The sequence below is a fragment of the Protobothrops mucrosquamatus genome, unplaced genomic scaffold (genome assembly GCF_001527695.2).
Source record: "Protobothrops mucrosquamatus isolate PMUCROS unplaced genomic scaffold, P.Mucros_1.0 scaffold3286, whole genome shotgun sequence".
NCBI lineage: Eukaryota > Metazoa > Chordata > Lepidosauria > Squamata > Viperidae > Protobothrops > Protobothrops mucrosquamatus.
In genome coordinates, this window is record NW_015389277.1 from 101,077 (window position 1) to 117,049 (window position 15,973).

General features: G+C 37.7%; 1 protein-coding gene across 1 annotated transcript in view; it reads left to right on the forward strand.

Moving 5' to 3' along the window:
- Positions 1-15,973, forward strand: part of CWF19L2 (CWF19 like cell cycle control factor 2) — a 78,262-nt gene that overhangs the window by 11,288 nt on the left and 51,001 nt on the right. Inside the window, exons 2-6 of the mRNA XM_015826765.1 lie at positions 3,191-3,301; positions 7,280-7,387; positions 8,637-8,759; positions 11,767-11,886; positions 15,045-15,129. Coding sequence (XP_015682251.1) covers positions 3,191-3,301; positions 7,280-7,387; positions 8,637-8,759; positions 11,767-11,886; positions 15,045-15,129 — 547 coding nt within the window. The remainder of the gene's footprint in view (positions 1-3,190; positions 3,302-7,279; positions 7,388-8,636; positions 8,760-11,766; positions 11,887-15,044; positions 15,130-15,973) is intronic.

Here is a 15,973-nt window from a genome sequence, read left to right on the forward strand (position 1 = left end):
TGGGGGTCCCAACCGCCACCCCGGCTATCACATCGGCCAGCTCAGGCAGGGCTGCTGTTACATAGCAGGGAGCCAGGTATATAATCAGCAAGCCCACTTGAACCCCTTGCCCCCATTTCACGAGGAGGGACTCCACACCGTCTATCTGAGGCACAGTGGTCTCCCTAGGACAGAGGCTCTCCCTTATAATGACCGCTACATGGAAATGCAGCCATTTTACTCTTTTGCTTTTAGAGTTAGTTGATGCAAGGAGGGGGAATGTGGATGAGAGTCCAGTTAATTATAACAATAATAACTCAGCCATGGGAATCCAAGGTTATTATGTCCAGAGTTGATAAAGATTTGGCGGGTTGGAGAGCTGGGGAGAAAGCCCGTGCTTCAAGCTAATTGGGGAATGTGATTTATGACTGTTAATTCGAGGAGGGAATTGTGCTGTGTTACTTTGTGCCCAGGGGAAGTGGATTCAGTTTTTGGCTTTAACTATGTAATGCCGATACTTTGTTTCTCGAATAAAAGATTCTTTAAGGTAAACAATGCCTCAAAGTTCTTTTGAAGAGTTTCATCTTTCGGAACCATGACATATGACTTACTTGGACTTAATTATAAGATGTCAATTTAAATCACTATTCAAGAAGACTCTACTTAAAGTATTTCCCTGTTCATTTACATTGTGATATTTAACAATGTTATTTTTAAAACATACATGGATGAATAATTAGAATATTGTAAGAAAATAAAATGGGAGATTTTCTTTCCTTCTAGAGATTTTTTTGCTAACAGAGTTGGTGTATTTAAAAGAATGGGTACATATAATTTCTTATTCAGTGTCAGGTGACAGACATTGCCTATATTTTAGAAGTTTTGGACAGACTTTTAAGTTTGCAGAAATCTATACTAACACCCATTCAGCTGAGCCTAGTATATAAGATACTAGAGCTGTGTGGAATTGTGAATTTTCTCCCCAAAAGGCATTTCAGAGTGCAGAGGATCATGGGAATAGCATCTTTTCTTAGGATTACACAATCATAGAAAAAGATGTAGCTCTGTTAATAAATGCAGAGCGGTGGTACATTTGTGTCCCTTCATGCTCTAAAACACCTTTTTGTATTTGAATGCAAAATAAGGTATTTAAGATACGCATTTACGAATAAAGAATCTCATATCCAGATATTTGATTCGAGTGCCAGAACTGAACAGCACAAATGGACCCTCGTACACAAGAAGCTTTTGGAAATGGACACTTTCCCCTGATTTTCTCTTTAGCAGATCATCCAGAGATCTGCTGCTAAATCCAAATACATAATTCTGTCAAGCTGTCAACTGTATGATCTGACATCTACTAATATATAGATTCCTAACTAGTAAATGTGAACTATGGCTAATTTATAATAAAAGGGCTAATCCATTGTGGCTTTTTAGTAAGAGGTGGGCATGGTGCTGGACAGCCTTCTGTTAATGAACGCTGAAGTTGCAGTTTTGAAAATGATAATTCAAGAGTTTATATTTGTTGACTCAGTGAAAACTGGCCCCTTGGCGTGTGGGCATGAGATTTTAAGAAGCAGGATATCTTCCTTCTGAATGTTCTTATTGATATGTGAGTATATTTATATTTGAGCATCTTATTAAACATTCCTCATGTGCCTGGAACAGTAGAACGTAAAGGCATTGCCTGTGATAGAAAGATACTGGAAATAATCTATACTACACTAAACTGGCTCCATACTTTATTTTATTACTGATTATCTTTACAGGAGGGAAGAGAAGACAGTAGCCCAGAGCTGTTTGTTTAAGCAACTATATTTGGGTTGCACTTATTCTAGTCCTAAACCTTGATATGGTGATATGTACAAAACTGGGTTCTTCTCAAAGCCCATATCTGCACAGGGATAGAACTTTGAGAAGTATGCATTTCACGTGCTTTGCGTTTTGCAAAAATAATTAAATTATTTTAAATTGAGAATAAAACAGACCCATTTGGAAAAATCTATATAAATAAAAATGTAAATGTTCATTTGTTCAAAATCTTAAATCTCCGAAAGTTCTTCACCGATTGCTTTGAAATTTTGACACAACGCTGCATTCGAATACGCGCGTGTTTTTATATACTTATATTATATAGATGTCACACCTGTGACAGGTAAAAACATGCTTTTTTTGAAAAACAGCGCCATCTGTTGGACGTAAAAGCAACATACGCTACGATTTTACGATTCCATTTCAATGTTTCCGATTTACGATCCATTTATGATTTCCAAATTTCCAATTTTACGATTCCATTTCAATGTTTCCGATTGCATTGTTAAATTGAATTTTCATAGATTTCGATTTATTTTCATTTTGATTTAATTATTTCATGTGACATTGCGTTGGAATTGATGCACAGACAATGGAACAACAAAAAATATTGTATACCCACAAACATTGTGAAATTAAACATATTAGAAACGTGCGCTTTCTCTTTTCTTTCTTTTCCATTTAACCAGACTGAGCCACAGCAACGCGTGGCCGGGTACAGCTAGTTCTAAAATAAAAATTCTAATAGCGTATTTTAAACTAGGTAAGCCATATCTAGGTAACATAAATATTTTAGGGAGGCTAAAGCAATTGGAACAGTGTGGTAAAGATATTGTCATTACATTGTTCCCAATGGGTATGGGAAACAATAACAATAGCAAATCATTTAGGAGGCATGCATATGATTAGATAAATATACAGTAAAAAGGAAAAAAAGAATATGGCAGTCTAGGATTCCAAGCAGTGCAATTCCACAATTATATTTGTGTGTGTGTGTGTGTGTGCGCGCGTGCGCGCCTGAGTATAATACAATATTTGAGTAAGTCTTAGTTTGTGAAGATTTAGATTTCAGTAAACATATTCTTTGATAAATGGGATGATTTACTTTAGGTTTTGGAATTCAATTTTCTTTTCCTTAAGCATTCATAGGCGTATTATAATTTCTAGATCTTATAACAGCCTTTAGTAGCAAAATTAAGCTCACTATAATTCTTTTTCTTTTAAAACTCTCCGGCTAGTCTTATGCTTCGTTGATTTGGTGTAATCAAATATCTCTGAGATATAATGGAGCATCACTGATTTATTCCAAATTGAGTATTTCACTGAAGAGCTAAGTATTACTTTATACACATATTTGCAATTTGCTGCATTATCCATGTCCCTTTTTCCACTTTAGGCAAAAGCTAATTATGAAAAAGATGAAAGACGCAAGGAACTGAAGCGATTGCGAGGGGAAGATACTTGGATGCTGAATGATGTGAATGAGCGTTTAGAAGAAATGAAAAAGGTAAGACTTGCAATGGGCAATATATTAATGACTGTGGGAAAGCCATCTTTTAAAAGACTGCTGATATTGCTGTTGCAATCATTTTTAATTTGCAGTGGTATGGACAATTATGTGGGTTCTTCAATCAGCACATGTTATACCACTGCTCTGTGAGCAGCAGTGATTGCTACTTTGCTTCTAGTTTCAATTCAAAGTGCTGGTAATGACCTATAAAGCCATATATGGGATGGGTCAGGTTTTTTGAGTGACTGCCTTTCGCTGAGGCAGGAGAAGCAGGAGAGGCATTGTCTTTGGATCTAAAAGAACCAATTGCCTCTTATAAGCTGCCAGGAGCACCTTACTAATGATAGCACAAATGCCCCAAGGGAGGCCATATTCTATACTACCTAATGCCCTTGGGGCATTTGTGCTGTCATTATAGAAGCTCCACACAATGCAGACCCCCCCCCCCAATTTTCAAAACCTGCTTCATCACTCTGCTGTGGTCAGGAAACTGCAAGACTTGACCTTGACTGACTTGCACATGACTTCTGGAAGGGAATTGAAAGTCTGAGACTTTTGCAGCTTTGAAATTATATGAAGATCCCCCTTCCCTTTTATTCAGAAAGCAAGAGTGAAAAACAAGTAGGCTAGTTCAGAATGAGCTCTAAACTGCTAGACTTTCCTTAATATGAAGGAAAAATCAATATGTCAGTAAACTCTTCAAAATAATGGTCTTCTGCATTGCCACCACAGCTAGTAATGAGAAATATTTGCTTCTTTGCAAACATACTTAAAGAATCCAGAGTTAAAAAAACAGTTCATCAATCCTTCCATATGAGACAAGAAAAAGAATGGAAGGTAAAGAATGAGAATGGGGAAATAATATAAAGAGAGTTTTCTATAAATTGTTGAATGTCATTCTCTAAAACTAGAGATAAATTCAAAAGCAGAAAGTGGGAGAAGCTAGAGGGATAGTGGAGGAAAGAATGAACAATGCCACTATAATAAAGAAAAATTCTCATAAGTAGTCATCTGAAAAAGAAGAGTAGAAAACTATCTTTATGCCTTGTCTTTATCACAAATGCTTCTGTGTTGCTTCAGTCATATGTCTTAAACGAAATGTTATATAATTGTCTCCAATTGCTACATAACATTTCCCAATTCACTGGCTGCTGGTGCTGATAAGGAATTAAAAAAATGGAGAAATGCAGCTGAAGGGTCCTAAGCAGGGAATGAAGGGTTACCTGAAAGAAAACCTGTTGCAAGTAGTGAAAGTGATTATTCAGAGTTTTTCTTACAGCAACCCTCTTCTTCCCAAGGGCTCCAGATAACTCATGGTTGTGATTCCTAGTTCTAGTGCACATTTGCAGCCAGGAGCAACCTGACCAAAGTAATCTTGATAATAAGAATAAACAGTTCAACTCTGTATTTGGCAGTGGCAGACTCTGCAGAAGTGGAAGAAATAGGATGAGATACATTTTGCCAAAGCGAAATTATTTGACTTCTCTTTTTATCCAAGGTCATTATCAAGCAATTATTTCCTCTTTCCCATTGCATTTCTTGATGTACTTGATTTGCTGTTCAGGAGAACATATAATCCCCTCCTCTCCCAAATAACTGGTTCTGAAGGTGACACTTTACTTAAATGAACATTAATATAATAGAGCTGAAGTTCAAATAACATAGGGCATAATCAGCTATAGTTACAAAGGGTGTGACGGGAGCTTTTCATCCCATCATAATGGTATGGGTGATAACAATATATATTTTACAATGGCACAATTCTGGTGTAGTAGTTAAAGTGGGGCAGAAGTATGAGCAGAACAGGAAAAATATGCAAAATCCAATACTGCAGCAGATCTCATGTCTAAATATAGTGAAGTTTGTCACTGGCTGCATAGTATAAAATTCTAACTGTTCATCTAAATCAGTGGTTCTCAACCTGTGGGTCGGGACCCCATTTGGGGTCGACCGACCATTTCATGGGGGTCGCCAAGCAAGGCTGTCCGCCATTTTTTTTGTCCGCCATTTTTTCCCCCCCTTTTCCAGTGGGTGCCTTACCTCCCTTGGGCTGGGCCAGCTGGTGGTCGGCCTGCTCCATCTCTGCCGCTTGCCAGCTACACCTCGGCCGGCGCAGGGGGCGGAATCACGCATGCACGGCACTCCCGGGCAGGGAAAGTCCTCGACTTACGACCGGTTGGGTAGTCCTCAACTTACGACCAGTTTAGTCCTCGACTTACGACCGGTTTAGTCCTCGACTTACGACCTGTTGGGGTCGCGGCATTAAAAAGGTTGAGAACCACTGATCTAAATGTAGAGGTTTTTTTCTGGTGCTGCCTTCAAGTCAGATTTGACTCTTGGTGACTGCCTGGACAAGTCCCTGCAGTTTTCTTAGCAAGATTTCAGAAATGGCTTGCCATTGCCTGCTTCCTAGGGCTGAGAGAGAGAGGGACTAGCCCAGGGGTAGGCAACCTTGGCTCTTTTATGACTCGTGGACTTCAACTTCCAGAATTCCTGAGCCAGCACAGCTGGCTCAGGAATTCTGGGAGTTGAAGTCCACGAGTCATAAAAGAGCCAAGGTTGCCTACCCTTGGACTAGCCCAAGATGAGCCAAATGGCTTTGTGCCTAGGGTGGGACTAGAGCTCGTGCTCTTCCAGTTTCTAGCTTGATGCTTTAACCATTGCATCAGGTTCCCAACCGAGGGTGCTTGCACTCCCTGGGGGTGCAAGATGATATTCCAGGGGGTGCGAAAACTTGGGTTTTCAAAATTATAGTCTATATGAATAATTCGTTGCCATTATTTCAAACTTTTGTAAGGGGTGTGAGAATATATCACAAGCGTTCTAGGGGGTGCGGGGTATAGAAAAGATTGGGAGCCACTGCACTACATAATCTGGTTCCTAATGGGAGCCTAAACTGGTAAACTGTCTGGAGAGGTTGTTTGATAGTTCAGCTTTTAATATCATTAATATGCTGAAGATACCCAATTGGATATGTTATGTTGAGTCATGAAGGACATGGTATTGGCATCCTTTCCTGATGCTTAGAGGCTGAAACAGGTATAGGTGCTGATGCCACACAAGTTACTCCTTAATGGGCAAGTACTATCTTTCAGAGACTAGGGGAACTTGGGGAACATTCTGGGCTTACAGGTCCTCCTGGATCAGCAGGTAGAAATCATGGCTAGCAGGGCCTATTCCCAGCTTCACTTGGTCTACCTGGGACAAGGGTAGGCAACCTTGGCTCTTTTACGACTCGTGGACTTCAACTCCCAGAATTCCTGAGCCAGCATGTTCTTCTCACCACCCCATTGGACTACTGCAATGAGGCCAACTTGGGGCTACCCCTAAAGAGTATTTGCAAAGTACAGTTGGTCCAGATCAGGGGTAGGCAACCTTGGCTCTTTTATGACTCTCAACTGACTCAGGAATTCTGGGAGTTGAAGTCCATGAGTCATAAAAGAGCCAAGGTTGCCTATCCCTGGTCCAGATGCATCAGCCTGTGTACTTTCTGTCTCCTGGTGTTGGGAGCATATAACACAGTGATGGAGTATAAAATATGGGGTAAATCAATACTCAGCCAAATCAGATTATCACTTAGTTTCACATACAGAAAAGGTATCTACAGTAATAGGGCTTGTGGTATCTCTTTGGCCATTGGTCAGTACATTGAATCAATGATGGTGATGTCAAACGAAGAAGAGACATGTTGCTTAGTCGAATAAAATTTCACTTGGTTGACAATAATAATAATTGTAGTTTTGTAAAATCAACTTTGTTATTGTAGAATATATCTTTTATATGTATGTTTCTAACGCATGCTAAGTATCTTTCTATCAAGAAGCTTTGGGTGTGATATATAATAAAATAAATCATTAAGCAAAGTATCCTAGGATGTTTTTAGCTGGGTGGTAATTTAAAAATGATAAAATACTGTGTAATTTCCTAATTCTAGGTATGTGGCTTGTCAGATTGATACAAATGTTGCTTTTTTAGGAACATTCTGTTATAGAGAAGAAGAAGCATTCAAAAAAACATAAAAGGGAAAAGAAGAAGAAAACAACTAAAAGAGAAAAAAAAGATGATTTATCTGATACTAGCTCTGTAAGTTTTAAAATCCAATAGCTGAGAGAAAGCTATTTGTTACCTATATTAGTGATTATACTTAGGCCTTAGTTTTATAAATACCCTGGAATTGAATTTATAATTGCTGATACACTTTAATATCAGTCTATTTTTTTAAAAAAACGGTAAGCATGCAAAATAGATCATTAGGTCAGAAATGAACATTCATTTTGAAGCATACATCTGATGTAATATGGAAGAAACAGAAAGCACACATTGTAGAAAGAGCCAGATTTCAGTTGTTGGGTCTTTTCTCATAGTGCTATATATATGCAGCATGGATAACAATGCATCATTAGACACAGCATACACAATATTTGCAAGCTTGAAAAGTTAAATATGTACTTGTTTGTCTCATTATAGCTTCTACTGATGCTGTTTATTGTAATACTTGACAGCAATGTTATTTGGACTCTATTCTATATTATTACTGGATATGCTATGCACAATTTTACAGATTTAGCTTAAGATTCTCCAATGGTAGAAAGTCTCTCAGCCTTCTATAATATAGTAACCTCCGGATAGTATTGGATTTCAAGTCCCTGATGCTCAGTTGGATTAGTCGGTTTGATATAAAGCAGCGTTTTATATCTGGTGGCTGCATGCTTTTTCTTAAACTATAGATCTGCTTATGATCAAGGTCAATTATTTCACTTGAAGCAAATGTTGTTAACAATTCTGTTGTCTGCATTTTGTTTGGGTTTTTCTTCTAATTGTGTTATTGTGCATAGGCTATATTGTTGCTTCTTCTCATCATTCCCACAAGTTCTGTCAATCATATGACTTCCAGCTGGGAAAATGTGTTGGCTTTATTTTAGCATTTTAAGTGGTCATTTATAACAGGAAGACTGCAAAAGTAATTTCTTTGAAAAGTCTTTTAAGAGGTAACAACCTGTCCTTTTATGTAGCGCTGTATTATTAATAATAGGACACAGGAGAACAAATTGGTAGCCTATTTTCAGTGGCAAAAAGTGACTGTAATAAATATCAGCTGTACTTACTTTTTATCTGATTGCCAAGTCTTATAAATACATTTAAAGAGCTGCAGTTGCCAATAAGACTATTATAATGTTATAATAGTCCCTTTATTCTCTCATTCTGGATAGCTAAGATAACTCTTATAGAAAAGAAAATAGTTTTTAAAATGACTTTTACATTGTTTCATTGAGCTTTAAAGGCCTCTACAATCCTCTAAAACACATTTGATTATTTGAAAATATGTTCTTAGGGTTCTTCAGAAGAATGGGTAGAAGCGCCTGTTGCACAGTCCTCTAGCACTGAGCAGTCTTGGAAGCTAAAGAAGGAAGAACAATCTGAAGAACAAACAGAAGAAAACCCTACATCAATTCAGGTAAGCATCTAGGACAATCTTTTTGTAGATGGGAACTGTGCTTAACATTTGAGGAAAGGTCTACAATCAATAGGGAAATGTCAAACGTTGCAGAGTCAGGATTTCTTGTTTTTCCTTGGATTGGGAAGATTTTTTTAAAGTAATGTTAATCCTATTTTAAGATTTATCATTCAACTTTTGTGTGTTCATTCCTCAAGAGATTCAGTTGGCTTCATCCCTTCGGAGATTTTGGAAAGCTTTAAAAATGTGGCCCTTTCCTGAGTACAGATGTTGATAGGTTAATTTCATCTGTGATACTGATGTATTCCTCTGCACTTGGTTGTCACTATGTATATGTATTACTATTGATTGTAGTTGTGCTTTTAACTTTATGTTAGCTTGTTGCCATTGTGATCAAGTGATCATATACATTGATTAAAATAAACAAATCAGTAAGAGGCAATTATTTCTATGATTTTTTCCCCACAATTGTGACTGAAAGTTCAGCATGATTGCAAACAAAAATTACCAGTCCAGGGACAGAAAGTTTCAGACTTCCCTGGGGTGGTGATTTTTTTAAAAAAATGTACAATGCAGATCCTAGTGTTCTAAGGATAGTTGATAGATTTCCATCAACTACTAAGCTCTAATTTTTTAAAACTAGAAAATGGTTCACAGTATTCTGGAAATTGGCATATTCTGGAGAAAAAAAAAGTGCTGCAGGAAACACCAGGAAATTCCATCCTTGATTTTTCTAGTTCTGACTACATGCAGTCCTGGATCCTAGATGGTAAAGATTGATTGTGTGCCATCAGAGTGACCATATAGATACATTTTCTCCATGATGATATGCTCCTAACTTGATCCTGTCTTCCAATGCTACATGAATTGCCATTGTAACTGAATCCATCCACACACATCTCCTTGTGGCCTTATGTAGTCCTTATTTGGACTCCTGCCTCTTTGTGTAGTCCTGGGGTTACAATGGCAATCAGGACTGCTAGGATAGCCATCACTAAGCAATGCAGTCACATGACATAGCTCTGTATAATTGAATCATCATCCCAATTGTTATTGGAACCTGATGGCTATTTCTTGTAATTAATAAAATGTTTTATTTTGTTTTTTGACCTGTTGCTGAAGATAAAAATTGTGGAAAGTATATGTGATAGTGTCTGGATAGAAATGAGAAGAAAACTCCTATTATATGAAGAAAAACAAGCGCTTCACCAAAATTTGGAATGAGTTAGTTGGTTTTTAAATATAGAAAATAGGAAACAGATAACATTCTCTGATTTTATCACAGTGATTCTTTTTTTTTAGAGCATAGATATGATTTTCCCTACCCCACTGTTAATGCTAACAGGAATCAAAATGAATCTAATGAACTTTTAAAAATTTTTCAACATGCATTCTCTGTCTCTGTCTCTCTCTCTGTCTCTCTCTCTCTCTCCACCCACAGAGAGAGAGAGAGATCATCTGTTAATAAATGTTTTCCTAAAGAAAGTAAAACAGTTAAATCTGAAATGTGCAGTAACTCTGGCGGTATGAGGATAGCATTATGCAAAAATTCTTTTCAGTCTTGAAAAGGGCAAAGAGCAAACCTTTTACATTAAACAATAGGGCAAGTATTTTGAGCATGAGGATTCTACCACTTGAGCTTCTTCCGCAGTGGTAGAAGCATTTGAGAAAACCTTCAGTGTAGAGGTGGATTTTTAAAAACTATATTTTATTTCTGGCTCTTTTTCAGGAATTATTTGGAGTTAGTAACACATTTTAAAATATCAGTAAAATCAATTAATGTAAGCCTACATTGATATGCTTATCAACCATTTCTTTATTAACTTATCCCTTTAAAAAGTATCATTCACAAAACATTTCTACAGGGCTTTTGGGAAAATTTAAGGCTGACTCTTTTCCTGTAAAAGAAATATTTTTCACAGTTGTTGGGTCAGTGCTGAGTCCTGCGTGCTTGACTGCCCTTGTAGGATTACCGAAGGCAAGTGTACACGTATTGCTTAGCCAAAAATGTAAATAGGTTGAGTTCATTTCAAAGCATTGCATGAATTGCTGATATTATAATGCTTTAATGTTTATTGTGGGTTGCAGTTATTTTAATTATTTTAATACTTTGGGGAATGGGAATTATTAATTATAATAAAGGGAGCAGATCTGTTAATTATTCTCTTCCTCTGGGTCATGAATATTTTCTCTGTTTATTTTGTATGGCAGATCCCCAATTCATACTATTTTTATATCCTGTGATTCTGGAAAACTGTTTTTCTTGAAAGGCTTTCAACATCGCCCATGACATGCAAATACTATTCAGAGTATCCAAACTGGGCCACAAACAAATGTGTACATTTATTGAATTCAGCTTAATGGTTCATCTGACACTTGGACAGCTTGAGCACTTAACTGTTGTAAGAAGTATATAATGTACCTGACCTATGATGCCTGATTGAATAAAACAGATAAATGAAATGGTGCGCATTGCATACCACCAGCATCTTGTAAAATTGTCAAAATATGAGACTCCCAACAGAAATAATTTCCCAATTTTCATATACTTTTGCCTATATTCCTATTCTAACACTATCTATTGTCGTTACTTAAAGGGCATTCTTCTAAACATATGTATGGGATTAAAAAAAATGATGGATAGGCTAGGCCAGGGGTAGGCAACCTTGGCTCTTTTATGACTCGCGGACTTCAACTCCCAGAATTCCTGAGCCAGCCATGCTGAGGGGAAAGGGAGAGGTTTCCATGCTGAGCCATGCTTGCTCAGGAATTCTGGGAGTTGAAGTGCACGAGTTCATAAAAGAGCCAAGGTTGCCTACCCCTGGGCTAGGCTTATGAATTTCTTTAAGATTGTGATTTTTTTTTAATTTCTTCAAAATACCTATCAACTTTCTTTATTCCACAGCCCGTAATTTCATTTTTTCTGTCACTTATCTCAAAATAATCTGTGGTTGAATTTGGATCTCTTTTAATAAGAAAAAAAGATGTTTCTTTTTTTTTTTTGTAGAGGGATGAATGGATGACTTTAGATTTTATGTCTGTAAAAACACTGTCTTCAGCATCACTGAAGGCTGAAAAGGAGAAAGAAAAAATATTGAAGCAACAGAAGGCCCAGGAAAATGAACAGGTAGGTTTGGTTACTAATTGATTAAAAGATTGCAAGGAACTAGGCAACAGCCAAAATGTGTATTTCTTCGTTATCAGATATCAATTTGTGGATTTGATTCTCTTGAGAGCCAATTTGGATTCCCAAGCTTTATTTATAATATATATGTAGCCATAGGGCATTCCATCCAGCAGTAACAAGCATTCTGCTTGTCTGATTGATTCTTGCCAAAAAATGAAAATAAAATCTTAGGAGCAAATGAAGCCATACTTTTCATGATGTATATGAATTAGAAAAACAGAATGATTTTAGTAAAAATAACATTAAATAAATTTCTTTGCAAACAAAATGCATGGACCTTCGCTGAATTTTAATTAGATCACTTTGGCAGGTAACAATTGGTTTCCTGTTTGTTTTTAAACTAAAAAGTCTGAATTATTTTATTGCTGGCTTCAAGGCTAGTGTTGAATTGTGATTTTTTACTTTTAACTGTATTTTAATTATTCATTATACTAATGAGTGGAATGCCTTATGGCTACACATATATAACAAATAACACTTTTCTGTTAATAATCGATTTATTGCTATTGTAGACAAACTATTTTTTTCTTATGCATTATTTATTATCTGAAATAAGTTAAAGTTTTGGGGTACTTTTTCAATCTTAGTTTTCAAAACGTTAGCGTACAAAATTAGCAATAGCAATAGCAGTAGCAATTTAGACTTATATACAGGTCCATAGTGCTTTATAGCACTCTCTGGATGGTTTACAATATCAATATTATTTGCACATTGCCTCCAACAATTTGGCTCCTCAGTTTACTGACTTCGGAAGGATGGACGGCTCAAACTCCAGGCTATGGGCAGAGTTTGTGTGCCATAGTGACTTAACCACTGTACCACATTAGAACATATAACATAGAATAACAGGATTGGAAGGAGTCTTGGAGATTTTCTAGTACAATCTCTGCTCAAGCAGGAGACCCTATACCAGCGGTTCTCAACCTATGGGTCGCGACCCCATTTGGGGTCAATTGACCATTTCACGGGGGTCGCCAAGCAAGGCTGTCCGCCATTTTTTTTCACCTTTTCCGGCGGGTGCCTTACCTCCCTTGGACTGGGCCAGCTGGTGGTCGGCCTGCTCCGTCTCTGCCGCTTGCCAGCTACGCCTCGGCCGGCGCAGGGGGTGGAACCACGCATGCGTGGCGCTCCCGGGCAGGGAAAGTCCTCGACTTACGACCGGTTGGGTAGTCCTCGACTTACAACTGGTTTAGTCCTTGACTTACGACCGGTTGGGGGTCGCGGCATTAAAAAGGTTGAGAACCACTGCCCTATACCATTCCAGACAAATGGCTGTCCAGTGTTTTCTTGAAAACCTCCAGTGATAGAGCACCCACAACGTCTGTAGGTAATTGTTCTCACTATCAGGAAATGTCTCCTTACTTCTAGATTGGATCTCTCTTTGATAATCTTCCATCCATTACTTGTCTTGCTCTCAGGATAATAATAATAATAATAATAATAATAATAATAATAATAATAATGATGATGATGATGATGATGATGATGATGGAAGGGACCTTGGAGATCATCTATTCTAACCCCCTGCTCAGGCAGGAAGCCCATACCGCTTCAGACAAATGGCTGTCCAGTCTCTTCTTAAAAACTTCCAGTGTTGGAGCATTCACAACTTCTGGAGGCAGGTTGTTCCACTAATTTCTTCTTAGTTCTAGGTTCTTAGTTCTTCCACTAATTTCTTCTTAGTTCTAGGTTGCTTCTCTCCTTGATTAGTTTCCATCCACTGCTTCTTGTCCTGCCTTCAGGCGCTTTGGAGAATAGCCTGACTCCCTCTTCTTTGTGGCAACCCCTGAAATATTGGAACACTGCTATCCCTGTCACTCCTCGTCCTTCTCTTCATTAAACTAGACATACTCAATTCCAGCAACCGTTCTTTATATGTTTTAGCCTCCAGTCCCCAAATCATCTTTGTTGCTGTACTCTTTCTAAAGTCTCAACATCTTTTTTACATTGTGGTGACCAAAACTGGATGCAGTATTCCAAGTGTGGCCTTACCAAGGCATTGTAAAGTGGTATTAACACTTCACAGGATCTTGATTCTATCCCTCTATTAATGCAGCCTAGCAGTGTATTGGCTTTTTTGGCAGCTGCAGCACACTGCTGGCTCATATTTAAGTGATTGTCCACTGTGATCCCTCTCACAGTTACTACTATTGAGCAAGGTACCACCCATACTAGATCGACTCCTTCTTCTCGTATGACAGCCCCTCAGGTTCTGGAAGACTATTATCATATCACCCCAGTCATTCTCCTTGTTAAACTAGACATATCTTATTAGCTCAGTCGTGCTTCATATGGTTTCGCCTCCAGACCCGTTATCATCCTTGTTGCTCTTCTCTGCACTCTTTTTAGGGCCTCAACTTCTTTTTTTGTATCATAGTGACTATCAATTAAAATTAATTAGTGGCCACCATGTTACCAAATTAAGTAAATACAGAAAAGATAAAATATGTAGCTCTGGGATTTGTTTCAAATGACCGTAGAAGTAAAGTAAATTTGATGATAAGATAACCTTTTATTGTCATTTTTATACTGTGGGCACAAGGGCACACATCAAAAATGAAATTTAGTTGCCCGCTCTCAAAGTGAAACACATACATGACACACACCTAAACATACTATGAACAACATATGTATAGACCCACATCCCTACATATACATAGCAAATAAATATTAAATATTGTCCATCTTGAATATATAATGGAAGGAGGAAGCTTGAGAGCTCGCAAGGTTAATGCTGTATGGAATGAAACTTTGGCTGAATCTGGATGTTCTGCTTCGGATACCACGAAGCCTCCTCCCAGAAGGTAACAAGGAAAACAGGTTGTGAAGAGGATGTGTAGTGTCCCAGATAATCTTACGGACCCTGCTCAAGCAATGCTTCTGTGCTATGTCCTGGATGGGAGGGAGGGAACTGCCAATGATCTTTTAGGCCATTCTCACCACTCTCTGCACCGCCTTCCTGCCTGAAGCAGTGATGCCTCCAAACCAGACTGTGATGCTGTATGACAGGATGCTCTCGATCGTCCCCCTGAGGCACAAACGGTACTTCCATGAAACTGTTGACCATGTAACTTTTTTTTTTTTGAATTGCTAAATAGTTGCTGCTTTCAGAAAGAGAGCTGAACCCATATTGGAAAGATGGTGGTACAGGCTTACCAACAGAAGTATCAGCACCAGTGAAAGGTACCATCTTTTTCTATAACATTCTCTGTCTCGCAATTCTTCATTAATATGTTCACGTTAAAAGAAAATAAAATTAATATTAGTTGGTAATGACAATGTCGTTAAAATTGTAGCTCATAACTTTGCAGAATATTTTAACGTGTTTCTTTTTCTTGTAACCTTAAGAGCTGGTCCTTCAGTTTCTATAGCAGAATCCATCATGAACTAATTAAAAAAAAAACACCAGATTGTACTAAGACATGATGAATTGTTGTCATCTCATTTGGCCTGTTTCATTCCATTATACAAATTGCAGCTTTAAAATATTCAGGGGCTGAACTTTGTGAATCCTATTTTAAATGAAGTACATCAAGGGTGCTATTGGGGCAGAATATTATTTATGTAATCGTTTTTCATGTCTTTCCTTTCTCTGTTAAGCTGTTTGGTCTCCTTGTAGAAAGAGCAAACACAAAGGGGTGTGTGTGTGTGTGTGTGTGTGCACGCATGTGTATGTGTCCCAAACTATAAAATTATGGTGTGCTAAATGGTAGAGATGTTTGCTGAATGGCAAATAGTGATGCAGGATGGAATAGGGCTTCTTAAAAAAAAAAGGCTAACTTCACAATGTTTGCAACTCAGGTTACTTAAATGTCAAAATGCTGAAAGAAAGAAATACTGAAATTGCACGTTTCAAGAGTTGAATTTTATCTGTTTCGATATGCTTCTAAATAAAAATTCATTATAACATGAAATTGACCCTAAGATTTATTTTATTACAACTACCTTTCTTGTTGATTTTTCCCCATGAATTCCCATTATATGTTCCTAGTTATTCAAGTAAAAACCAGAATATTTTTCCCCTGTG